At 40.0% G+C, this 26,896-nt stretch overlaps 1 protein-coding gene across 7 annotated transcripts in view; it reads left to right on the top strand.

The window, feature by feature from the left end:
- The first annotated feature begins 4,562 nt into the window (after positions 1 to 4,562).
- COL25A1 (collagen type XXV alpha 1 chain) overlaps positions 4,563 to 26,896 on the top strand; it is a 306,555-nt gene continuing 284,221 nt past the window's right edge. For 3 of the 7 annotated variants that reach the window (XM_030492732.1, XM_030492734.1, XM_030492733.1), the window contains exons 1-2: positions 4,564 to 5,387; positions 5,886 to 5,955. In XM_030492732.1, coding sequence (XP_030348592.1) covers positions 5,028 to 5,387; positions 5,886 to 5,955 — 430 coding nt within the window. In that variant the 5' untranslated portion in view covers positions 4,564 to 5,027. Of the gene's footprint in view, positions 5,388 to 5,885; positions 5,956 to 26,896 lie in introns of all 7 variants that reach the window. The other 4 variants (XM_030492731.1, XM_030492730.1, XM_030492737.1 and 1 more) reach the window with 3 other exon arrangements.

Raw genomic sequence — 26,896 nt, 5'->3', positions numbered from 1 at the left:
TAAGATAGCTGGTTTATTGTTATGAAGTGTTTAGTAATACATTCACATGAAAAATGCTTGTGAATTTTAGTAAAGAATGACATACAGAGTCTGAGTTTTGTCTTGAATCAGTTAGTTTGTAGGTCTAGGAGAGCTGGTTTCATCATGTTGAAAAAGAAAATCCTGTGAAATATATTAAAATCCAGATGTGAGGGGTTTTTTTTTTATTTTTTTATTTTTTATTTTTTTTATTATCAGGTTTGCCAAAATACCAGTAGGGTTATGGAACTAATAAAGTAAATCCTGTGCTCATGTGACTCAATTGCCTCTAGTCTGAAGATAAGTCTGACTTAAGGATTCAAATATATGAAGTGCTTGTACAGTAGATGTGAAATGAGTATATCTAAGTATTAAATCACGAGCAAGTGTTATCCATCTGCTAAGTATATTAATGTGCTGCATCATGTATACTGTACTTTAATGTGCTTATATTAAATTTAAAGTGCCAGAAGGCAATCAATTTGGATATTTGAAAGTGAAAGGCTTTCCCAGCTTTTTTTCCCAGAACAGTGAATTAAGTTTTTTTCTGGGTTGTTGGTGGTTTTTTTTGGTGATTCTGTGCTATCTTGGCAGGTATTATGAACAGCTCAGTGAGAAATAGCATTCTACCTAACCTGCCAGAGGGTTGAGAAGTGAGGCAAGTCATGGAAGTGCTGGATTGAAGTTCTAGCTTGCGTTTTACCCATGTAAATATACAAAAGTGAAGTAGAATCTCATTTAGGGTGCAAGATGCACTCTAGTTCAAAGGCAGAACTGTGCAGGAGTGAGGGAAATGGAGGAAGGAGTAGAATGCAGATACAATACAAGTCCAGGTATAATGAATATTATACAAGCTCTGTTTGAAAGTGGGAACATTTGGAATAGAAGGTTTTAACTCTATTTTGGAGCATGCACGATCATTATTAACTATTCAAGCTTTTATGCTTGTGTGTGTCACCTTAGTGCCAACACAGAGTCCCAAATGCCAACTTCTACTCTTTATTCTCTGCCTTTCTTAACCATGTATGCAAAATACTTTACAAACCGAGCAGACGAGTGCTAATTTTTCACCAATCTCTTTTTGTGTAATTCTAATCATGAGTTTATGTTGTATCTGGTAAAGAAATCCAGCAGTGGATTGTGGATTGATCAGCCAGAGTACGGCAAGCTGTAGACATAAAAATATGGAAGGAACTCCAGACACTAGTCCTGTCTGGTGGAAAATTGTTATCTGCAAACACAGACCCATGAAATGCAAACAGTAGCATCTTGTGTCAATACCTTTGGCCTGGTCATGCACGAGATCTGCTGAAACATGGCATTTAGAGATTTGAATCTTCAAAGTGAGAGCACTCCCCTCCTGGTGGGAAGCATGGCTGCGTCGGGTCTCCATGCACAAGCATTTCAGCAGACCTTATTTAAAATTCTTCTTTTCTTGCTGCTGTTTGAGTTGCAGTGCTGCAGACCTGCCAGTTCTTATGCAACACCTGCACGTGTTAATGGCCAGTTCAATATATCTGGGGTACAGTTCTTATTTCAAGCTGCTTTATTCTAGCTACCAGATACAAAATAGACCTTTTAAGCATTTCAAGTGGTTTGTAACCTGACCTTGAATGGTATATCACCTTAAGTGTGACCAGCAATGTCTGAGACACAGTTTCTGACTGCAAGCAGTTAAATTACTAGTTACAGCCATCTGGTTTATTCCTGGAGTAGGAGTTTGATTCCTTAGGCCAAGTTATTCTCAAATTCAAAACCTATAAATCTTCACCAATAATAATAAAAAAAAAAAAAAAAAAGTGAAAAATAGTGGCTGTTTTTAAGAGAGGGAAAAACCCCAACAACCCAGTAACCCAGTCTTTCTTTGCATGGATAGCATTCTCAAAAGTGCTACAGCAATCTGGTTTCAATCTTAGCTATGATCCTAAGTAGATGCCTTCTTAACTCTGGTATCATCATGGCTGCAAAATAAGAAGCAGGCTCACTGGCACTGAACATACGCATGTCCTGGATTTGCTCTGCCTCCCGCTTGTGGAAAGCTGGCAAAAGCAGCAAGGCTGAGTCTTACATATTTTTTCTCCAGTTTATTGTGTTTAGATGGGGTAAGCGTACTGCAAACCTGCCGGTTGTCCACTTGATGGTATCAAGTAACTGAACACAGCTGCTTAATGCTCTCTGTTCGGGCAGACATGACCAGAAAATTTTATACTAGGTGAACCAGCTGTGTTATGTTCTTCACCTACACGAACAACTCCTGTGCTAGATTTAATCAGACTGTGCTTCATTTAGCTTGCTGCTCAGATTCTGTAGTCCAGCCTAGTCTATTCTGGACCTGCCTTGCTGTGAGGTGGATAAATACATGAGGAAAATCACCATGGTTTTCTGTAAGAGGAGGGCTGCTGATTTGCATTGTGTCCAACAGAAACATTGTGATCTGGCTCATTTGGCAATCTTTACAACAACAAATACATATAAATCTAATGCAACAAGGGACTTTCTATCTCAGGCTAGTTAATTTCTAATGTGGAATATGCCACGTTCGAATGAAATGGGTGGCATGATGCTGGGACAGAAAGATGCTTGGATACAAAGACTGCACCTTCTGGCCAAGCAAAACATGGCGCCAGGTCAAATTGGTACATGGGTATGCAGTTTTTTGTGCCCTGTATGGGCACTGAAGCAGCCAGAGGATGTCCATATCTGCACTGAAATAGGAAGAGCTGATCTCAGAAGGAAATTTCCCCCTGGCCTAGACAAGGCAGCACCCACTTGAGCACTGCAGCAGCAGTGCATGGGCAGCCATCCTGCCCGCAGCAGTGCCTTGGTAACACCCTGCATAAAATCATAATTATATCTTGAGAGTTTGCAGCTTTATTTTGCTGGATGTCACCACGAGCAGGGGTGAGTAATGGCGCTGGCTACTAACAGCAGGGGGTAATGTTAAGCGCTGGAGCTGGCGCCGATGGCTCTGAGCGCCTCGCGGGCCGCCAGCCACTCCGAGGCAGCTTGGGACTGCTCAAACCACTCTCAGGGAGCCCAAATAAGAGCATGTGAGTATTATTTGTTTTCTTCTGTCAGATTATTCATTCCAAATACCATTTCATCTTCTTATTGTCAACAGATAGTCTGTGGGCAAGGCCTTGTTATGAAAAGAGCAGTTGTTATCCACAAGTCCTGGTCATAAGGTATGTGGCAGTTGGGGGAATTTGTTTGAAAACTGTTCATTGCCACTATTAACTGTTTATCATGAAGAAATGATCACCTGGGGCTATGTAATCAAGTTTTCTTCTCCCTGACTAGAGTCCACAAAACTTCTTTTTAGGCAGGAAAAAGACAAATTACAAAGGATAAATGACTAGCTATGAACTTCTGGTATGCTCTATTCAAAGTCTACGTAATTACACTGAAGCCCACAAAGCTTTTTGGATTCTTGTCTTCATGGCAGTTGTGATTGCTTGAATACTTGGGAAACAATAGGTAATAAAACTGCACAAATATGACTCCATAAAGAAACTTGGTTCCTTGTACAAATCAGCACTCTCAGTCTTATCTGAGAAATGCCATAGTTGGACAAGTCTCTTTTTCATTCCATGAGTCTTTATATCTTGCAAGTAGTCAGTATTCACGTGAGTGAATGCCAGCCAGGGTGAGCTATGTGTGCCTTCGGAGTCTGGTCCTGCTTTAAGAACCTTCTCTGGTTTGAGAAGTTTGCTGCGCACAAGAGATGTCACTGTGGTTATACCAAGACGAGAACCAAACCACAACAGGTAAATGCAGCATTTGTAAGGTAAGAGGCAGAGGGGAAAGGAACAGAAACCAGCAAGCTCTCCACGAGGCCACATGTGCAGTTCTTCAGGTGTCAATGCTTCTTTTCTAGCTGTACAGCCGGAGCAGTGCAAATGGGCCAGCATACATGGAACAGTGAAGAAACCACTTGGTAAGTAAACAAACAGAATCAGCTAAAATTAAACCAACTCGCTGCAATGGGGGGCTAGTTCACGCTGCTCCGTTGGAAGTGAGCCCTCGTGTCCCGTGTCTGCGCTCGCCGGGAGCTGGCCGCTGAGTTACACTCATTTATCCTCTGTGCTTCAAAAAAAGGCCGGGACGAGGGAACACTCCCCGTGTTTTATGCCCGCACCGTGGACATGACAGCCCGGCTATAAACCGCCGTAAATCAGCGCGGTTTTCCAGCACCTCTCCCGGCGGGGCAGACCGCCCCTTCCGCGGCACCTCCCGGTACCCCCCACCTCTCACCTCCCCATTCTGTGGCGGGGCGCCGCCCGTACCCCCTCATTTGTTAATCTAATGCCCCGAGCACACATTATGCAGATTGCTGCCGCCCGCCCCGGCCCGCTCCTCCGCCTAGGTGAATACATTATGCTAATGAAGGCGGGAGGTGGGCCGGCGGGCGGGGCGGTGGCTCCGCGGGTGTCCGCGGGGCAGCGCAGGGTATCGCGGAGGCTGCCGGCGCAGCGACGCGGCTGTCGGCCGCCTGCGGGCTTCCCCGCCTGGCGCGGCTGCTGGGCGCCGGCGGGCAGGTGGAGGGGGAGCAACAAGTCCGACGACGGCGGGGAGGAGAGCGGGTAGGCGGAGGAGAAGGAGGGGGAACACACACACACACACACACGCTTCCCGCCCCGCGCCTGAAAACCTCTCTGACAAGTGGCAAACCGCTAGCAGAGCACGCTGCTCCCTCCGAAGGGCGGGTGGAAGCCGTGGGGGCTCGCCCCGCGTCCAGCCCTGCTGCCGGCTTTTGGATCCTCAACCCCTTCCCATCACCTCCCTCCCTGCCGCCCCTGCTGTGGGGCTGAGTGGAGACCCGCTGCCGGGCGGCTTGCGGTGCGGGCTGCCGCCTCGCCTTGAAAGTGTGCGAGCCGGTTGAGGGCTTTCCTTCTACTTAACGCTATTTTTTTTTAAATTATTATCATTTTGTCTTTTTCGCTATTTATTTTTCTCGTACTTTACTGTTATTGTTTTTTGTTGCCGCTGTTTGTAAACTAATTGCCTCCATGGGGGGCGGAGGAAAGGAAATCAGAGCTGCCGCAGCTGAAGGGTGTAAAGGCGCGCTGGTGAAGAGCCGCGGAGCCGCAGGACGGGATGGCAGCGGGCAGCGCGGCCGTGGCAGGGACTGCTGCCCGCGATGGGCCGGGCCGTGCGGCTCGGCGCTGGCGGCTCTCCTCTCCGCGCTGGCCGCCGCCTCCTGCGTCTACCTGGGGGTGCGGACCAGCGACCTCCAGGCCAGGGTCGCGGCTATCGAGGGCGCCCGAGGGGGCTTCTCTACTGCCGCCCCGCTCCCGCTGCTGCCCGGCTTTTCCCTGGAGCAGCTGAACGCGATGATGCAGGAGAAAGTGGAGCGGCTTCTCGCCCAGGTGTGCGGGGCGGGGGTGGCAGCTCTCGGCCTGAGAGTGTGCTGGGGGTGGGGGGCCGCCTGAAGCGATGAGAGGGGCGACCGAAGCTGCTCCGCGGGCGGGAGGTGAGGGAGGAGCGTGGAAAGGGACCCCGCACCCCCGGGTGGCGGCGGAGCCGAGGGTGAAGTGGGTCTGAGGTGGGGGTCGGAGGGGCTCGGCTGCTTGGGCGGATGGGTGGGTGAGTTGGGGGCCCCCAACACTCGGCGCTTTTCTCATGCCGGGGAGGGGGGGGGCTCTTGTGGCGGAGGAAGCAACCCTGTGGCGTCGGGCTCGGTTTTGCAGTTGTGGGGGTGCAGAAAACGGTGAGATACCGCTGGTGGAGGCCAAGCTGCGAAGCCGTGGCCGGGTGCGCAGCCCGTGGGATAGCGGGAACTCCCGGTTCGCGCCCCCGCCGGCCAGGAGTGCTGGCTGCGGCGGGCGGGCTCCCAGGGGCCCTCACGTTGCTTTTCTCCCCCTCAGAAATCCTACGAGCACTTGGCAAAAATACGAGTAGCGAGAGAAGCGCCTCCAGAGTGCAACTGCCCACCAGGTAACACACAGCTTGGAAATCGCGTCTCTGAAGCTTGTCATTCGGGGGGGAGGGGCTTGGTATCCCGTGTTTTTCAAATACATCTAAGTCAGATCTGGGGGAAGCAGTACCTTGGGTGGAAAAGGTGGAAAGCCCAGAATTATCTGTTTCCACTGTGACACTAGGGTGGAATTAATGCTAGTTAAAACCCTGGTTAGGCTGGGTGATGCCAAATAATAACACTTATAAAAAACTTAATGATCTATCCCAGCAAGAAGGAATATATTCTGCCTCAGATGGCGCAGTACTGAATCAAGGCATTGTGTGCTTAGCTTGGGATGTAGGATAAAAGTCTCTAGCAAAAAAACTGAACAATTTATAGCATGGATTGGAACGAGTCTATTGCAAGTTAATAGTAATATATACAAAAGCTTTTCAGTATCATTTTTCTGTAGTCTTGGGTGAAAGCAGTTCCCCTAGTAAGGGATTGCAATTTTCATATGGAAGGTTCAGAACTATTTATGCAACCAGCGATGTTGCTTGACTTTGGAAACAGGGCCTCCTAATACTGGGTTTGGTTGTTCAATACACACACACTGCAATGTTTCCTATGTTTGTCATGCTGCTTTTTGACAGTCTGATAACTACTGATGTTGTTTTAGCTATTAAACTGCCATTATTGTTTATAAACTTCTGCTAATATATACCCAAGTTGAAACTGTGTCTTAGAAGCTAAGAAAATAATACCAGCATTTCACAGGGTGATGTGGGAATTCCAGCATCCTCTGTGTGATGAAGCACACTAGATGCACGGTATGCTTGCCATATCCTGCCACCCTTTCTGAAAAAACATCCCATTTACAGGTGGAACATCAACTGTCAACAAGACTTGAGCTCATTTTGTATGCCAATAGGGTGTGTGATAGTCCTGTGTGTATAAGGAAGAAGCTTTTCCAGTTTAGGATGCGATTCCTGCTAAACACATCAGTCTGAAAAGAGTACTGAGTCTCGGTGTTAAAGCTGACTACAGTGGTTGGTACAGTGTTTTGATGATGCTGCAGCTGAGAGGAGAGTATTTACTGGCTACTCTAAGAGTTACCATGGCTAGCATGAAAAGGACAGTATATGCATCTAGGACTGTTTAAAAGAGTGCATAGAATTACTCAATTCCCAGATAGTTTTGGTAAGGAACATTAGTGTCCTGTACTCTATGTAATTTTCTCCTCTAAGACTAGCATGAGCATACAGTGTTCATCTTATTTTTTTCTGTTGCTTTACTGCAATAAATTACAAGATTCATGTTTGTGCACTCAAAATGAGGGTTGCTGGTCATGTTGTATGCAAAGATGTGTTCTGTGAGCTTGAAAGAGTGTTGAATTTGATGCTAAGCTCTCTTCCTTTTCCGTCTCCTTGTTTAAATTAATCTGCTACAATGTTTCACTTACTGTTTTCATACTAAAGGTCAGTATCTGCTTTTTCACAGCTGGTGTTATGCGCTGCTTTACTTCCCCACTACCACTAGAGCTCCACATCATACCAATTTTTATCTGACCTTTTTCCTTAAGAAGTATGTTTTATCAAATAGATAATGAGCAACAGAATAGCTCTCGCATGCATTAGAAAAATCCTTGCTAGATGAAAGTAAAAATAAAGTGATCTGGGAAACCTTTTCAGGGGAGCAAGACCAATAAGGTCAGGAAAAATTATATGAATTGTTACAATAAAAAAATTAAATTGCAGAGAGGACTAGCTGGTATGTGGATTAGAAATGTGATATGGAGCTTTTCACCTCTGGGTAGCTATTTCAGTTTGGAAGCAAATTTTGTAGTGGCTGAAAGATGCTACCATGTGATAGCCTCATTTTGGACAGCTTAAAATGAGTTGATGCTCTCATGCTTGTTGCCAGTAGACAGGTGCCTACCTCAAAATGGCATCTTCTTGAGAGCCTTGTTTGAGAGAAGAAGGGCTGAGTGGCACCACCACCTGAGTAGTGTGCCTTCCTACCAGCAGGCATTAGTCAGAACAGGATGGGATAGAGCAAATAAACTGTTGTTACTTCATTTGGTTCACTTTGTTAGAATTCCTTTTCAGCTGGACAGGATGGGCTTTCATTTTCATCCTTACTGCTCCTATTACAAATTTGGACTACTGTGTTCAGAAAAGCATTTGGTTTAATAGGATAAGTATCAAGTGTTTTTTCTGCTGCCTGCTATTTGTGAAGCCAAAGAGTACATTGCCTCTTCCCACATGGTTCCCTTTTGCTGCTTTATTCTGCTCAGCTTCTTCATTTCTTCCCTGTATTTCTGTAATAATAAAATACATGTCTGTTAGAGATGACTTTGGAAGCCTTCATGGTACAGAGGTGATTTTTGAAACATCCCTATGCTGTGAGAAAAGGCTGCTGCCAAATGGCTACAGAGTCAGTTTCCACCATCCTGCTCTTTACAGAGAAATAAAGATTATTTTAAAATAGGTAGCATTGCTCTCTACTTGAAGAAGAGAGGGAAATTCAATGTGCTGACAGGATGGTGAGAACGTTGCCTCTGATTTAGGATTAAAGTTATGCAACTGGTGTAGAACCCATTAGTTTGAGATGTTCATCCCTTGTGGCTCTCCATGGTAGGAGCTTTCCCATTCAAAGGAAAGTGGGCTTGAATGGCTTGGGTACCAAAGATAACCAAATTCACAACTGCTCATAGCTTGCAGAGCTGTCCACACATAGCTCCTTTTGATTCAACGCTAGCCTTGAGCTTTGCCTAGAGTGAAGAGTGGTTCACGTTTCTCTTTAAAAACTTTGTATTCACTAAATGTGGGTTTTTTCTAATTATTACTTTCTGTTTTCTTTTAAACCCAATTCAAAGAGATATTAGATTTTTGATTTTAATTCTGCAGGACTAAAGCCAGATACCGAAGATTTTGTAAATATTTAAAAAATGACAATAGCAGGCATTCTTTCTCTTCTTAAAGCAGAGTAATAAAGTTTGAAAAGTAAATGCATGCTGACATTCCTCTTAAATTACCTCAGCTCTAACAAGAGTGCCAGCTTAAATCTCATGCTTGCAACTGGTGCTGCAGTCACTGCTGGCAGTTAGCTTTCTGCACATAGGACCAGGGGGCAAACTGAGTGGCTAAAGTTATTTTAAGAGTAATAAATTACTGTTCCTTTGACAGATTTAGTATTTATTGTAAATTAATGTTTTTATACTGTAAAATATGAGCAAAAAAAGTAGCTATGTAGGTATTTCATACGTTTGAATCTTCCTTTAAATGGCTGCGGGAGCATAATCAGCTTTTATGAGGAACAGTCAAGCACAGTGCTGGATACTTCTTACCTAGTGCCAAGAATTACACTGTTGTGGAAAGAGTAACATGTACAGAAAGCATGGGGTTACTCCTAATTCAATAGCGTTTTAAGAAATTCTTAGGTTTTCGTAGGTTCTTCAGACTTTCCTCTTGCAGGAAGCATTCATGCTTAGGACCTGTAGACTTCAACAGAGATTAACATATGCCTGCATTTTTTAGTGAATCGATCCTTTGTATATTGTAAGGGTCAAGTTCTGACATTTGTGGTCATGTGCCGTGATGTCTCATTCTGTAAGCGATCCTCGGAGCTGGAGTCAGATGATGTTGGCAGGAGTCAAGTCTGTCAGTACAGAAAGTTCAAACTTGGTCAGAAGGAGAGCTAGCAGGTGATTATCTATGGTTTTGCATGTCCCTTTTGGCCAGTTTGGGGAAGCAATTACGTTTTTTTCCCCCCCTTCTCTTTTGAGGAAGATTGTTATAAGGAATTTATTCCTTAAAAAGAGGGAAAAAAAAGGAATGGGGGGAGGGAAGCAGCATTATGTAAGTAAGAAAGCCAATGTGCCATACATTTCTTTAATTCTGCATTGACAAAGGATAGGTTGCATAACATCAGAGATGTTTTTTCACTCTAACTGCTATGACACACTATATATGTCTGTTCACTGTAGCTTGCATGTAAAATTGTAGTGTTTGCAGGGGTTTCTGTTTATGTGCTTGTTTTTCCTTCTTTTTCCCCCCAGAACGTTAGCTAAACTTCACTGATAGGTACCTGGCAAAGCTGACCAAATAAATTTACTTTTATTTTCTTTGTGTCAAAGGAAGGTTTCTCCCTTTGCTCGCTCTTTCTCTGTATTTTTCGCATCAAGAACCCCAAAGTTTTCTTTCTCTTGTGTTCGGATACCTGTGACTTCAAACCCTTCCCAGGCATGAATGCTGTCATCATTCTTCTTTCTTAGCCAGCTATTTGGCGGTGGTTTTGTAATCATGTAATCTTGATTCTCTGTTCCAGTCTCAAAAAGCTTTATGGTTTGGCATTTGAAGTACCTCCTATTTCACTGTCAGTTTGCTGCGATCATGTTATACAGCTTGTTTCAGTGTAGTTGTGTGTATATAAACCCGTTCATTCAGGAGATGAAATGCCATAAGCCAAGGTGTATATTTTTTTTTTTTTTTTTTTTTTTTTTTTTTTTTTTTTTTGTTTAGGGTGCATAGAGAGTACTATTTAGTACTCTCTGGTGGTTTTATTCTGGTGGGAAAACTGTTCTACAGCTACAATTCTTCAATAGGATGATGAGTTTGCTATATGTATTTTGGTAGCAGCATGGATGGTAAAAATCATTGTTATTTTTTAGCATCCCAGTATTGGTTTTGTCTTTTTAAACATCTAATGTTTGTTTTGACATGCAGTGGAAGTACAGCTTAGGAACTCTTTCTTATTTCCACATGTTCCATAAGGACTGTTTCCTGGAGCATTTTGATTAGTAAGGCTGAAAGAATGGAGGAAAAAATCAATCTCTGGGATTAAAAGAATTCTGAAACAGGTATCAGTAGGGTTTTACTTGTTTGTTTGTTTGTTTCAAGTTATGTTTATAATGAAGTGGTTCTCTGAAGACTGAAGAGGTAAAGAAAAGCTACAGATACCCGAAAGAAAATACAGATATAGAATGTATCCAAAGCGTTTTTCCCTGTTACTTAAAATTCCAGAGTGCGCTATCTGAACCTAGCTCCCAGCGCTACTTATTTCTGCCATGTCTGTATGGTCTATTTGCTGAATGCAGTGCTCAGCTTTAATTTTGTAATTTTTCTGACAGGACTTTGAGTTCCCCTTTCATACCTTCTCTGGTTTGATATTTTTCATTTCAGTTCCTAGATAAAGATGTTTATTGATGTGCAGCAGCATGCAACCTTCTGGGTAGTCTGTTGTCTTGTTTGGATGACTGATTAGAGATACTTTCCCCCCTGCCCCAGAATAGCTAAATATATTTTATTGGCTAAGATGTGACCTTTTAATTCCCTTCCCTCTGGGTAGGGAGGTAGGGTGAACAACATGATGAATGAAATATAACGTGGCTCAAAGGAGAACTGATTGACAGCAGACTGCACCAGATTTCTGTCTTTTGTAATCTTACTGATGTCAGTGGAGATGATTTGACCATGAAAGTGTTATTAATGAAAGGTTTTACTATGACTTGAATTAAAAATTATTGAACTTACAGTTTTGTCAAACAAGGTGTATTGAAAGGAAGGTTTGATTATCTGCATTAACTTTTCTTATATCATGAGATTAATATTAATATAAGAATATATATGTTCTTACATTTCCTTCCATGTGGCAGCTGTCCATCTCGAACTGCTGAAGTATCTAAGCAGTTCAAGTACAGTGAGTCTTGCAGTGTGAGGAGTGTCCATCAAGCTCACTTCTGGAACAATGTTTTTAGTATGGTGGATTTTTTTTTTTTTTTTTCTTCTTAAATCATTAATTACATGCATGTGTTTCTTTGAAGAGTATTTAAAACTTGGATAACTGAGTTCTGTGCAGAAATACTCACCCCTGCCCCTTTCCTTAAAGGCTAGTGTGTTCTCCGGAATGTGTTGCCAGAAGAACAGTACTGCTGCACCTGCATACAGCACTCATCCTCCTTCTCACTCTCTTGTAAATTTACTGGCTGCAGCTTACCTGTCTGTTTTTTGTATGGATAGCACAAGAAAAATTGCCTAGCTTTGAAAACAGCGTGACTGACAGAAGCTGTCTTTGTAGGGCTTTTTAGGTTACCAGATAGAATCATATAATTAATATGTTCAAGTTACCAACCCTGTGAAACCATCCATCTTACTTTAACACACACAGAACTTGACTCATGTTGCTAACTACAGTCTCTTCAGGAAGGCTGGTCTACACAGAGTGCTTTTTCCCTGCATTGTTTTAGTTTATTTCCAAGTCAGCCACAAAGAGGAAATCTGATTGCTTGCTTAGAACTGTTAAGAAGATGTAAGAAGGCATAGGATAATACTGGCTTGAAGAAACACTTTTCGCTCTATACAGTTAAAGCTGCAGCTTGCAGTTAGATAATACATACAATAATGAACATGATGCTGCAGGCCTGCTTGTTGGAAGCTTGTGGACTGTCATGTTTTTACTGGTTAGATTTACAGTAGAGCAATGCCTACAGAAATTCATCTGCTTGGGTCTTTTAATGAGGTTAAGTTAAGCAGAAGCTGTTTGTGATTGTTTAATAACAATAAATGTCAGGAAGAATCTTCAGAACTGGGTGCCCAATTTAAAAATGCAAGATTTGTACATACCTTTCATGCAAATACAGCTATTTTTTCTCTATGTAGACTTGAACAACTTTAGAAATACAGGTTGGGCTGATGCCCCAGGAGATCGTCTTAGTCATGCTTCTGGATCTGGAGCAGATGCATCTAGGCCATCATTGTCAGGTGTTTCCTCCCACGTGGTTCCGAACTGCAGTGTCTAGTCAGTCCTAGCTCAACAAGTAGTTAGATCTTCCTTAATTTTGTGATTAAGTGCAGCAGACTCATGTAAATAATTGCTAATGCATAGATGTAGATTATTTTAGCTTAGGCAGTATTTAAATATTTCTATAGGTTCCCTAGTTCTTAGGAGGCAAGCTACAGCTTCTTTATTTGTGAAGTAAAACACTTGTCCCATCCTTTGTGTTCATGAAGAGAAACTGACCATTATGCTCCCTTTAGAACAGCTTTTAAAATATGTTGGAAGGCAGTCTTGTCTGTGATGCACACTAGAAAAATTATTCTTTCTGCTTCTTCTCTGTTTTTCTGACTTTTTTTTTATTCCTTCGGTCTGTGTGTGTTGTATTAAAGTTGATTCTTGTTTATATGTGCAGATATATGTTTTTAGGAGCAGGCTTTTACATGCAGTCGTAAATATTGCATGCATGTTTGGTGAAAACTGTTTCTTCTTGTGCTTGGAAAGCTTTGAAACAGATGGTGATGCCTGGTGAGTTTTTTTAAAAAAATATGAAGCTGTTATACCCATGTTAATTTTTTTTTACTAGAAATATATGTTCTTATAATTATCAATGATACGATGGAAGAGAAATAATAAATGGAATGAAGAAAGTGTAATAATGGAGGTGAAAAACTGGGAAGTTTTTTTTAGAATGTCTTGAAAATAGGCCTTTGTTCTGCCATTTGCAGTTTATTCTGTCTTAAGAAAAGTCCATTTATTTTTCCTTCCACTTGAATATTTTCAATATCCCTCTCTGAGTATAATAGCAGAGAGAAAAATCATACCTCAAGATATATTAAAGTTTTAGCTTATGAATGAGGTTTCTTCCATAAGTATAAACTCATTCTTAGCACACTGTGCTTAAGATTATGCCAAAAATCTGCAATTCAAAAGATCTTTTCTAAAATTGTAGGGGAGGCAAGGAGTATGGGAATGGGGAACACAGAAGGCATTTTGAAACCAGGGAAATGAATTGAAAATTAGAAGCCAAAATCTTTTATCAGAGGTGTGGCTGCCATTGCAGTGACAGATTTGTGTATGTGTATCTGAAAGCAGAACAGTACCCTGTAATTTGAAGGGCGCTAAATAAACCCTCTAAAAAAGATATTTCTGTGATTAAGATCATGTACAGCAAAAGCGTAGCTGGCTACAGATGAAGGCCTCTCTTGTCCTGGTAGTACTAATTGTGTTGCTAGGGAATGGTGTAAAGTTTCCTATATGTCAGTGCTTCAGCTGGATGATAGTAGGGTTTTCATGGAGGGCTGCAGTGCTGAAAGTCAAAGTGTATGCATCTTAAGTTGAGGCGGTATTTCCTTTTGCTGGCACCTCTAATAGTCTCTTAAGAATATGAGAACCAGCTGCTTGAAGGCATCCTTCCTCTTCCTCCCCACCCTGTGCTCATACCCTCTGAGTAAGCTCCTGTTCTGAGTCCCTTGATGTTCTTAGGGGAAGCCTTGATACCTGAGCACAAGCGTATGGCCGCAGAGGATTAAAAGGATAAACTCCATAGTTTGTGTATTAGTATTTTCCAGTCATGGAATTTTCATCTAGATAAGGTTCAAGGGCATTACTATGAAAAATACTGTTAAGTGTTGGCTGGAGAGTCTCTGTACTGCCAACTCTTTGCTGCTTTCTATCAAATGCGCCTTTAATGTTTGCACCTCCACTGCTGTACTACTGGTTACTGCCAGTTGAAGGATGACAAATGTTGAGGACTGTCACTTCAGCTTGATATAGAGGTGATTAATATACTATTAATTTCATACCTTTCACCTCTCAGGATAGCTGTCTCAAAGTTCAGTCAAAATACTTCCTGACTCATTATTTGGCCCTTGTACCAGGAGGTATAGACCAAAGTGGTGTCATTGTTGCGGTGGTCCTTATGGCAGTGCTGAACTTGAACTCTTGGTTTTTTTTGTTCTCTGTCCTGATGGATGCTTCACAGTCGTTTGTGCCAGTTACTAATATGTAGCTTGGGGAATGGTTTTATTTGGCACTTACAAGTGCAGTGGTATCACAGAAATGGGCTGCGGTGTTTGCTGCAGCTATCTGTGTGTGTCTATGAAGAAGTCACAGTTCAAGTTAGGATCATCTTGCATATGTTTCCCAAGTGGTTCCTGGGAGTAGGTGCACAGAATGCTGATGAATCAGAGAGGCTGAAAGACACAGTGGCATGGCATTAGTTTAAAATGAACCTGTGCTAGACAGCCGTTGTCAATACTTGCTTAGGGTTGCTGTCTTTGTAATGATGACACCCATGTTTGTAGAAGGCTGGAAAAATTTCTGTGTGTGAAGGTGAAGTGTTTTTCCAATGCAGCAAGCATGTACACTGTATTTCTTTACTGTAGGAAGACTAACCTTTGTGAAGAGAGATTAGTATTTAAGTCTGACGGTTATAGATTTCACCTTAAGACAGCTTTGCATAATTTCTTGGTTTGAATTCCAGGCTATCCTAATGTGCTGTAGGAGGACTTTCTTTTAGCACGTTCAGTTAAGAGGCCGCACATAAGATGTTAGAGTGGCCAGTTAAAAAGAAGCGTGAGCCTTGAAAACCGAACCACCAGCAATGAGAGGGAAATACAGCAAGACTGAAATCCTCATTTTTTTTTTTTTTTTTTGCTGTTAAAATTGATTTGCTGCTACAAGGTGGTCTTTTCATGTATTCCAAACAATTCCAGTCCATTTTAGGATAATAGGGAGAAATTAATCTGTTTTCAGTGTGCATTATAGCAACTGGAAGACTGGAAACACTCTGGAAAAAGCTCTCTCTTAGGAAGTTTAAAGGAATGCACCTTAGAGGAAACATTGTGCTTAATGAATTACAGCAAGAACAACTGTTGTGACTGTGTTCCTTTACAGGGCTGTAAAGGTGGGGTGGAATGTCTTCATATTTGAGGTTTTCCATCTGCAAGATAGAGTTTATGTAAATACGTTAAACAAAGTGTGCTAAAGGTTTATAAGTGCAAAATATTAATTTTGAAATAAACTTGCTGTCTTGAACAGAAGTTTCCTTCTCTCCAATGCGTTCCTCTCCTCCTTTATTAATTTGGGTAATCACCTCTTCATGCTCCATTTTGATCAGTAGTACAGAACATAATCAGATGGAATCTATTGAAGTATCATCGCTGGCAGTTGCACATTCATTTTCTGAGGATAGTGAAATGGGGTCTTGTATAGTGCTCTTCTTTTCTTAGGTTGCTGAATCATCACATGTGAAAGCAGTTGCAAAAACATGAATTTGCAGCTGAAGTAACATTTTTGGAACTTTTTAAAGGATATTTTTTTTGTTTAAAAACAACCCAAACCTGTAGAATCTTCTTAGTTGAAAAGATGGGCAGTGCCAGCTCAGATCACTTATGCAGGGATAGAAGTAGCTTCTGCTACCACAATTTCTGATATTCAGACATTATTTTACTTTGAACTAAAGGTAGGTAAAAGTAGCCTTTAGCTGGAATTGCGACTGACATTAATAAGACTTGATATGTGTATATGCATTACTTCAGACACATTAAGAATTCCAGAGATTTTAACTGAAATCAGTAGCTACTCTGGAATCTGAGAGTTGAGTGTAGCCTTGGTTGTGTGTTGTTTGGCTGGTTTTTTTAATCATCTTTTTTTTCTTTGGATCATTGTGCATACTTGTAAGTGCAGCCATTATCATCTACTTTAGCTTTGATGCACAGTTATTTTTCATCATATAAAACCTATTTTTTTATTTACCATTCAGTTTATCATTTATTCTTTCCAATATCCGAGAAAGAATACTATGTCTATATCTACTAGGAATACAGAATTTGTTTTGTAATACTGTAAGAGTTCTGGCTGCACTTGGGGGCAGTAGTAATTATTAAATGTATTTATCTTTATAGGAAAATGACATATTCCTATATCTCAATTCATAGTTTGCAGACCCAGTGAGTATTGTTCTGAGGAGTGTTGGTTGTTTAGAAATAATTCAACAAAGCTACTAAAAATTTTACAGAAATGTTCAAAATATCAGTTCTAAAGGATAAAAAAAATAGATCCATATGTGCAGCTGGACCTTAATTTCCTTACCAGCATGACCGAGTTGTGCATATGCGTGTGTTTTTCTACTCATAGATTTTAATACGTGCACAAGAGGTGAACCTTCTGTTCAACTCGGAGTGTTTTTAACTCTGTGGATTAGCTCTCCCATTCCCCACTTCCCTGATGCTATGCTTGAAAAGTCACTATTTGCTTAACCCAGATGTTCTCTTTCTTTCTTTATGGAAGCATTAATTAACGTTTTTCATACCCGTTGTACTTTGTAAGTTTCTTTACTTGCTGTGGTATGAAAAAGTTGAAGATCCGTGTTTGGGCTGTCAAAATCTGGAATAGCCATAGAGTCACAGAATATCTCAAGTTGGAAGGGAACCATAAGAATCATTGCATCCAATGCCCTGTTCCTCACAGGGCTAGCTAAAACTAAACCATGTGACCAAGAGTGCTGTCGAGATGCTCTTCCTTGGGCAGCCTGTTCTAGTGACTGACCACTGATTCTTGGTAAAGAACCTTTTCCTAATGTCCAATCTGAACTTCCCATGATGTGGCTTCATTCTATTTCCTCATGTCCTGTTTCTGGTCACTAGAGACAGGGAATCAGCATCTCCCCCTCCACTGCCCCCTTGAGGAAATTGTAGACTGTGATGAGGTCACCCCTCAGCCTTCTTCAAGCTGAACAAACCAAGTGACCTCAGCAGCTCCTGGTAAGTCTTATCCTCAAGACCTTTCACCATCCTAGCTACCCCCCTCTGGACACGCTCTTACAGTCTGATGTCCTTCTATTGAGGCACCCAAAACTGCACACAGTACTCAAGGTGAGGCTGCACCAATGCAGTGCAGAGTGGGACAGTCACCTCCCTTGACTAGCTCTCTATGCTGTGCTTGATGTGCTCCAGGATACGGTTAGCCCTTTTGGCTCATATTCAACTTGCCATCAACCCAAGCCCCCAGATCTCTTTCTGCAGGTAAGAGGGTCTCCAGCCTCTTACCCCCTAATTTTTACATATAATCAGGATTATCCTGACTCTGGTTTAGAATCTGGCACTTGCTCTTGTTAAATTTAATACAGTTGGTGAATTGCCCAGCTCTCTAGTCTATCCAGATCTCTCTGCAAGGCCTCTCTACCCTCGAGGGAGTCCAAAACTCCCAGTTTAGTATCATTGGCAAACCTAATGTACATTTGATTCCTGCATCCGGATTACTTTGTAAAAACGTTAAAGAGCTCTGGCCCTAAAATTGAGCCCTGGGGAATCACAGGTGACTGGCTGCTGATTGATATAACCCCACTTACTATAACTCTTTGAGCCCAAGCCATCAGCCAATTGCTCACCCAATGTATTACGGACTTAATTTGTTCAAAAAGCTGATTGTCATCCCTCCTTGTTTGATCGTGTTGCTGAAAGTCTGTCTCTGATTGCCTGCTTTTGTGTAGAGCAGGAAGGATGACAGCTAGGGCCTCTTTCTGAGGCATGTCATTTATGTTATTTATCTGTGTTTGGATTAGCAGCCTGGTCACCACATATTCCCACCACATGTGTGTCTTTTAAGTGTGGGACTCTACAGAAAAAGATCAGTGAGGCACAATATTATTATGTTGCCATTAATCATACTTTGAGATGAGCTAATGATGAGTAGTTGTTTAACTTTAGTAACTAATAATAGCACTTGGATAGGGACTAATGCAGTCAGAATTTTTCTGACTCTTGGGGAAAATTCCTGCTGGTTCTAAAGAACACTTGTTTTCAAGTGAAGATAGATATCTACCTGAATCGTCATCTTTCTTTCAGATGCCCAAGCATTCTCTTTTTGACTGTCTTCAGTCTTCTTTAAACTCTGTTTCTGGAAATGGCAAAGAGGGTTACTCACGTCTTTGTGTTGCATTGTGTTCAGACACAGTGAACTTTTTGTTAGGCTGTGATTGGTCACCTCAATCTAAACCCTGTGAAGCTGCTGAGTGAAAGTGGCTTGAGGAGGACTTTTTGTGACAGATAGCCATCAGTTTAAAGTCTGTGAGGAATCTATAGTGATCTGGGAAGAGGTTCATGGGTGTCCTTCGGACAGATGGTTTTCCCCACTTGAGATCATACAGAATGTATAGTAACACCAGCACTTGTATACGCACCAAGTGAGATCGCATTGATGCTTCGTGATGAGAGCTTATACTTTTCATAGACACAGCAAGGGGACATTTGCTTATTGCTACTTTCCTTTCAGCTGTTTTGTTGAAACAGTAAGACTGCTCTTTTGTAAGATGGAATAGGGTTCTTGGCAAAACAACAGTTTCATAAAGGATGTCATTGTATACATATGTAACTTCAACGTAACTGGCTTCCTTTTTCTTTCTGAAATGCAATCAAAAGGAAGGTTAGAACCAATAGTTCCAAGTCCCTGTTTGCATTTTTGTAAAATATGATTAATTTTTTTAATCTTGCTGTCAAATTATTGAACTGAACAACATGTCAAATTTTTCCCATAAAGTTAATTGCATGCTCTTCGATTACCAAAGAAGGTACGTAACAAATTAATTTTCCTAAACATGCTGCAAAATGTAACTACTGATGTGTTTACCAGCAGCAGGCATCTCATGTTCATTTGCACTCATTACATATGCTGCATTTTTCCATTCAGTTAATTTTCTTTTTCAGTTGTGTCCAAAATATGATCTTATGACATTGGCCTTTTCGAATTCTAAAACTGTGTCTTGGTTTAACTAGGGGGAGAAAGAATTAATTTCTAATTCTGCTGTTAGCTAAGAACAGTTATAAAATAATGAAATGGAATTCAGGAGTCTTTTTATCCCTGTGTGATATACTTAAAGTTAATATGATTTCTTTTTTTATATTTCCTAAGTGGAACATCTCTTATTGTGATAAATGACAATACGTTTTAGTGATGATATGTTAACATCACTCTTCTTTGCCCATTCACTGTGTGCAGCAGGAGTAAGAGTAAATACAGATCTTGCTGGTTTACCTGGTTCCCATTAGCTGAACACATTTAATGCGAACAACAGTTCAAAAATTTTCCCCCAAAAGATGAACTGTAGGGTTAAAGTGTACTTAGCAGTGTTGTTAGTAATAAGTTCTCTTTGTAACTTGTTCTCATATTTAGTGTATTTTTCAGTAATTACTGTTTGAAAACTTGCAGTTTGAGCTAGGATTTATGGTTGTATATTGTAGATGAATCAAAATTTTTGCTTAAAAAATATCGCTGAATAAACTATCAGTGGAAATTTTGTTAAACAAAAGGAGAACTAGCAAAAAACTTTTAGCCCTGAAATTTATAGCATACTTATAAAAATCTGGAACTTGAAAAAACTTGGAGCCTTATTTAGTAAGAAAGCTGATGGAAAACAGCAGAAAATTTGTCTGTGACCCAATACCTCTATGATTTTTCTGAAATGCGACTTTATAAAAAGCGCAAACAAACCAAAACCAAAAAACCAACCATTTTTTCAAGAAAGATTTTCATAAAAAAATTTGATAAATGACTGAGCAAAATAGGAGATTGGCTATAGGCAAAAAAGCGTCCCTCAGTGCTGCACTGCATTACTAGATGCTTGTGGTCTTAAAGGCTATCAAGGAAGAGCAGAAATAGAATGCTCAGGGTTCTATTAGTGTTTTCTTCTAGCCTTTTTAGAGAAATCATTGCCCATTTTATCTAAATTTGTCTCCTTAAGGTAAGAGGAAAAACAGCTCCTTTAAGCTAACTTTGTGAAATGTTATCTTATTTCCATTAATATGGAATCAATAGTGTTTTTTCTGTGGAGACTTGAACTTGTATTACTTGATTTGATAGAAATATATTCATGTGACTTGAATGAGAACTAGATAAAGTTGCAGTATTTCATATGACGGAGTACTTCACAGGATTCTTGAAACACAGCACAGTTATTGAAAAATATTGGCCTTTATTCATTGGTGTCTCTTGCTTTTTTTTGTTGGATGGAAACAAACTAGATATACAGGAATTATCTTGCTGATGAATCCAGCATTAATATTTTACATATTTAACAGTTGATGATGGAGTGCTACTCGTACCAAAATACTTTATTTTCAAGGGTTATGAATCTGTTTTGCACAGTATATAAAGTCTGGGTTGTTGCTGGGCTGGATTTCCAGTGCATTGCACTTCTTCCATATATTAAACAGCTTAAAATAGCTCAATGTGTTCTTCCTGATGGACCTGTGATACTCTACACTTGTTAGACTGACCTTGATTTTGAATTAGAATCTGTATTTGTTTAAGCTGATTATAGTTAAAATATATTGAAAACAGTGACTTTTTCAAAGTGAATTCTGTATTTTCCATACTTGTGTTTTGTTAGCAGATGAGACAATTTTTTTTTAATTTCTAATTGGCAGCATTGTAACTCATGGTAGTAAGTGGAAAACAAAACTGTATTGAGCGTAAAGTTCCCCTCTCTCTGCCTCCCATCAGGAATCACTGTCAATAATAAAGTTTTGGAGGTAATGCTTCTGATGAACCAAGAGGCAGGACGTGCCATTTGCACTTCTATTGTTTATTTGGTTTCTAGGGAGATTCTTCTTTGCATGTAAAGATGTGTGTTGAAATGTAAGGATATATAGGTTGGAAAGAAAACCTTGGTTAATAAGGTGAGACATTTCTAAGTTAACTTCTTGCCCATTAAAATCACCATTGGACTGCATTTTCTAGAAAGAAGGTGCAAGTTCCCCAAACAGATGTATATTGCTGTTGGCTGCATGTGTTAATAGGATAGGTATTACATGTATATGAGGTGTTAGGTCCTTAGCTACTTATTTGCATGTGCAGCTGTATTGGTGCAGTCCTGTCCATGCATATATGCTTATGGCATATGAATTTTTTGGCTTTAAGAATTTAGATTAGCACTTAAATCTCCAGTTGTCACATCCAAATTTACAGATTTCCCCTGCCTTCTGTTAGCCTTGAAGCATTTTAAATAAATAAAGAAGTCTTATTCATGTAACAAATGTAGCCTGGATCGTATCTCATTTATTTCACTTATATCAGCAATAAGCAAAATTTGCTTTTCATTTCACTTAAGCAAATGAAAAATTAGCAGGTTGGGTTTACATGATCCTTTATAAAAATAAAGTGGAAAACCACTGAATTTCTTAACATCATCTAAATACCTGGGCTTGTAACTTTACATTGTATTGAAGTTCAGTTTCTGGAGATCTGAGGGATTGTCGTAAGCAAATGATGACAAGTGAAAAACTTACTATTTTATGGTAATATTTTAGATATTTACAGTTACTTAGAAATTAATAAAATACATTGCTTCAGGATAAAAGTTTTTCTTTTTAAGTCAATGGTACTTTTAAAACTACATTTTCCCTACGCGTAGCTTGTTTTCATGAATTGTTTGCCCATAGTACTATAAGTACCAAAAATAAGAGCACCTCCCACGCCTTGTATACCATATTCTCACAAGAATAATTTGTCATGATTTGCATGTTTTAACTTATCTGCACATTACTTTTAGCTGTCTAGCACTGCTTTGATTGTTGCTTTGACAGGAACTAGTGAGAAGTGTCTAATTACATATTTAAGGATTGAAATTGAAAGACATTTTGTCTTTCAGTCTTCCACTGTTGCTTTCCGTGTGTCTTGGTTTCTGGAACAACCTGGGAAGATTTGCAAGTATGTTTGAGTACAGAATTTAGATTAGATGTCTTGCGATTGAAAGGTTTGCAAGAATCCTGAAGTGGAGAAATAATCTGATAGAAAATAGGGTACAGTTGAATAAGGCTGAGTAAAGTATACTTTGGATGTAAATAAGCTTGCTGTACAGACATCAATAGATTAGCTATTCTGAAGAAATTTCTGGGATTTATAGTCGATTACAAACTGAGCATAAGTTAAATGTTGCACTCATGAGAAATGACAAACAGAATGCAGGTATATTGAAATAGGTTATCCGTATGAAATAGCTCTTCCACTCTGAACTGGTAAGGTACTACTTGTGAAATTTTGTCTAGTTCTGGGAAACATTTAAATACAAACATTGCTCAGATGAGGAGAATTCAGAGGAGAGTTCAGAGAAGAGCTACAACAGCCATCAGAAGAATGTTCTGTCTGCAGATACAGGGGAGTTCGAGAACTGGAGTGGTTTAATTAGAACAGACACAACTGAAGGGAAGATTAAGTTTTCAAAGACCTAAAAGTCAATTGCAAAAAAAGAAGGTGAAAAAGTAAGCTGTGTGCTTATTTTTCTTCTCTGCAGAACACAGTATAAACAGTGGAAATGCTTCTATTTGTTGGTTATAGCATCTTCATCACAAGATGTTTTAAGAACAGACTTGTAAATACCTGTCAGGATTGTTACCAGTAACTTTTACCCTTACTTTACGGAAGTAGTTTAGATGATCTTTGGAAATCAGTTCCAGAGTTTCCAGTCAGTTGCTCAAATGTTAAATGCCCTGCAAGTTAAATACTGATTCGTAGCTTTTGCCACGTATCATTGCTTCGAATTCTTTCACAAATACCCTGGGTTTTGGAATCCTAGGATTTGTTTGCTGCCATCATTACACTTGAATTTAACTTAAAAGACAGGCTGCCTGTAGCTATAGGTGTAACACTGCTAGCAATCAGAAATGTATAATTATTTTCTCCCAACATCAGAAAGGAGAAACATAACTCAAAAGATGGGGCTAGAAGTACTGCTTGTGTTTGAAAGATCCTGAGGAGGTAAGAGATTTCTCTTTTCCAGCTTTCTGTTCTTGCACAGAATGGTAGTACTGAAATACCGTGCTTGGATGATTTTATTTCCAGAAATTCATGGCTTTTAAAGTTGAAGGGTAATTTTCTAAGTTGCCAAGATAAAACTTAAAAAATAAACTCTACTGCTAACATGATTTGGGGGACAGGGGAGCGCTTTTCCGATGCATAACTGTTTTAGTGCCATAGTGACTAAATTCTGTAGACCTGCTTGCCAGTGTTTGGTTTTGTTCTATCTGGCACAGATGTGGGTGTTTCTTTTGGTGTGGTGTGGTGGTTCCCCCCCCCCCCCCCCCCCCCCGTTTGTTTTGTTTTGGGTTTTTTTGTTTCTTTATTTTAGGGGGGGGATTTTGTAAGATTTCTTATTTTGTTTTCAGTGAGGCTGTGTGTATCTCTGATATTTTTACATGTAAGTCAAGCAAATATGGCTCTAGTAAGTACTTGGTTGGTAGACTGTCAAGTGAAAAAAAGCAAATATGCCACAGAAGATATGAGAATTTCATAGTACTTTTTGTTGTGTGCTGACTGACTCAATATGTTACAGTAGCATTTGGAGAAACTGTGAAGTTTGCTTTTTTTTTTTTCTTTTGGTACAGTGTAAACTGAAATTGTGATCGCTGATAAAGTAGATGCACTTCTGTTTCTAAAATAAACAATATAACATTGTAATAAGAGCTACTGTAGACTATACCTCTAAATCCTCAATACTTCTGAAATTGTTGGGAAATCTGTCCAGGGAACACTTGGAAAAGCCATATTTTTAGGTATGTACAGAACCTGCAATGAGTGTGTTGTATTTCATTATTCCTCTTTCACCACAAACCTTCTTTACCTGTTTTGTTCTTCAGAAATTAATTTAGTGGGAATCTCCTGTAAGATTTAACACAATCTGAGTCTGATGTGTTTTTCCTCGTTTCTCTTCATGTCTTACTTAAAGGTTTAAGAAGTTGGCATGGCTAGCTAAATGCTGGAATGGTGGATGAATGCTCCTTAGGTTCAGAAAGACCAAGGGCCTCACAGTAAGGGGAGCCTCTATTTGGTTTGAGTCAGTTTGACCAAGCTTGGTGCTTTCTGTGCCTTTTATGAAAAAAGGTTGCAGTCAAAACCAGTGCTGTTGGCATCGTTTCTGTATATATGAAGTGGCAGCAGTGATTAAACAAACACGACTTTAAAGCATAGCTGAATTCTAAAAAATGACTTACAAAATTAACACCTTCGTTGACTGCCTGCTCCGTATGTGTATGAAGACATGATGTATAATTGACTTAAGTGACAAAAAATATGATTATTCCTAGCCCTGTCAACAGCAGGATAAGCTGGCTACTATTTCTCCTTAGGCATCATCAGAATTGTTACATGAGTTACACAGCTAATCATTCTCACTCATGCTTACCCTCATAAGCTCATGTTGCAGAGGTCTTTGCCAATGAAGTGACTGATTATGTTTTGACCTACACAAGCTTTATGGCAATAGCGTGCATGAAAATAAGAGTGATCTTGTTTGGTGTTGTGGTTTTTCTCTTTAGGTCATAGACTGATTTCTTTATTTTTTATTTTTTTCTTAACCACATCTGTTCATTTGCTGCTATATCTTTTGGCCAGTAGCAGATCTGCATAAAAGCATAGACTGGATATAAATATATATATATGTGTAAATCAGAAACATAAAACTGAGAATATTACTGTCAACAGTGAACACATGATAATTTTTCACCAAAACACACCTGCAACCTCCAGTAATTTGCTTCTTGGAGTGGTGTTCAGGTAGATATGATCCTGTTAGTGGTAGGAACTTAAAGATTACCATCTAAACTGGTACCCAAAACTGTGCTTCAATATTGCTTTCACCCAAAATAAGCTGTTCAGAGGCAGTTGCTGACTGCTAAAACTTGATATTTGTCAATCAGCCAGCAAATGGGGTAATATTTTTGAGAAATTGTACTTACATTGCTGCTGCAAACTCTAGGGATCAGGGTACCCCGATAAACTTAAATAGCACTGTCTGTGAACATACAGAATGAAGCACTAAGACAGGTGTCTCAACTGCAGTCACATTTCAGACCTGGGAAATACATTTAGGGATTTCACTGACAATCTGAAATTGGAAAGCTAGATGCCAATTTCTAGATTAGCTTTTCTATTTTGAAAGTTGTTATCAGAACGACAGCAAGTTCTTGATGGAGTTCGAGCTTTGTTGCTGCTAATGATTATGCCATTGTTATTTATGCCTGTAAATGAAGGTTTTAAACATGAAAAGAAATAAAGCTTCAGAGGCAGCTTCTGGGACTCCATCCTCAGAGGAGTAAATCCAAGATGGTGGGCGGGCCCTTGCAGGACCCTGCTGTTTCTCTCATGGGTTTGGTTTGCTTTTCAAAGGAGACAACTGTATATATTACACTAATTAATATATTTTAATAAAAGGAACTGTATTCCCACTAGTTCCTCTGAATTAAAGCCCTTCATGGTAACCTTGGACAAAAGAAATGCTGTAAATGTTTTTTATTACAAGTGATTTTGTATATTCACAGTTTTTTTTGGGTTCTCTTTACCTCTCTTTCTCCCAAGAGTAAGATTAACATTTCTGAAAAAGAAGGCCTCCATTTGGCCTCGTTAGGTTTGCTTTTTGGCCTTTGCACCCCCGTGGTGATGGGAAACTTGTCTGTAATCGTTGTGGGATTTGTTAGTGTGAAAGGGAAAAAGAGGAAATGTCTTTGTGATCTAGATTCATTCAAATGGGGGGATGGCTATTTTTCTTTTATGAAAGTGCAGAGGTGCATAAAAATTGTATGAATATGTCAATTAGGGGTCCGTTTCTTGTAACCAGTGGATTATAGTCTATCCTTAAGATTTAGGCAATTTAACTCTTTAGAAGAGTGATATAAAGGCACATCTTAGAACAGCACTTGTTATTTTATTTGATTTTAGAAGTGTGAGTCTAAAATAATAAACATCTTATGTTGTAACAGTATTGAAAATATAAGTAATGATTTTCATGAAGTTGATTTGAGAGGGTTTTGTAGCTCTCAAGTGCTTTTTGGGGTTGTTTTCTTTTTTGTTCTGTTTTATTCCTTTTTATACAGAGCAGAATGTTGATGATATTTAGTGAATTTTAAAGAATGCAGCAGCTACTTGATCACTTGAAAGTGAAGCAGTTTCTCACATTGTACCTGTGCAGTGCCAAGGAAAATTTCATGTCATCAGTAACTTTTTGGGTTAGGAAATCTTGGTTACTTTAACATCTTTATCATTTCCCAAGGCCTGGACAATTCTGCATTGTTAAAAGAACCCTAAAAATGTTGTAGTAATATTCTGTAGCAATTGGCAGCTGTCGACTGGAAAGTTTGCTCGTTTCAGTGTATATTCTGTCAAAAAAACTCAACAGACCACAAATCCACACCAAACACATACACCATGCAAAAG

Source organism: Strigops habroptila, chromosome 7 (genome assembly GCF_004027225.2).
Source record: "Strigops habroptila isolate Jane chromosome 7, bStrHab1.2.pri, whole genome shotgun sequence".
NCBI classification, from domain to species: domain Eukaryota; kingdom Metazoa; phylum Chordata; class Aves; order Psittaciformes; family Psittacidae; genus Strigops; species Strigops habroptila.
The sequence above is the reverse complement of the archived record's forward strand: the minus strand, read 5'-3'. Positions and strand labels throughout refer to the sequence as shown.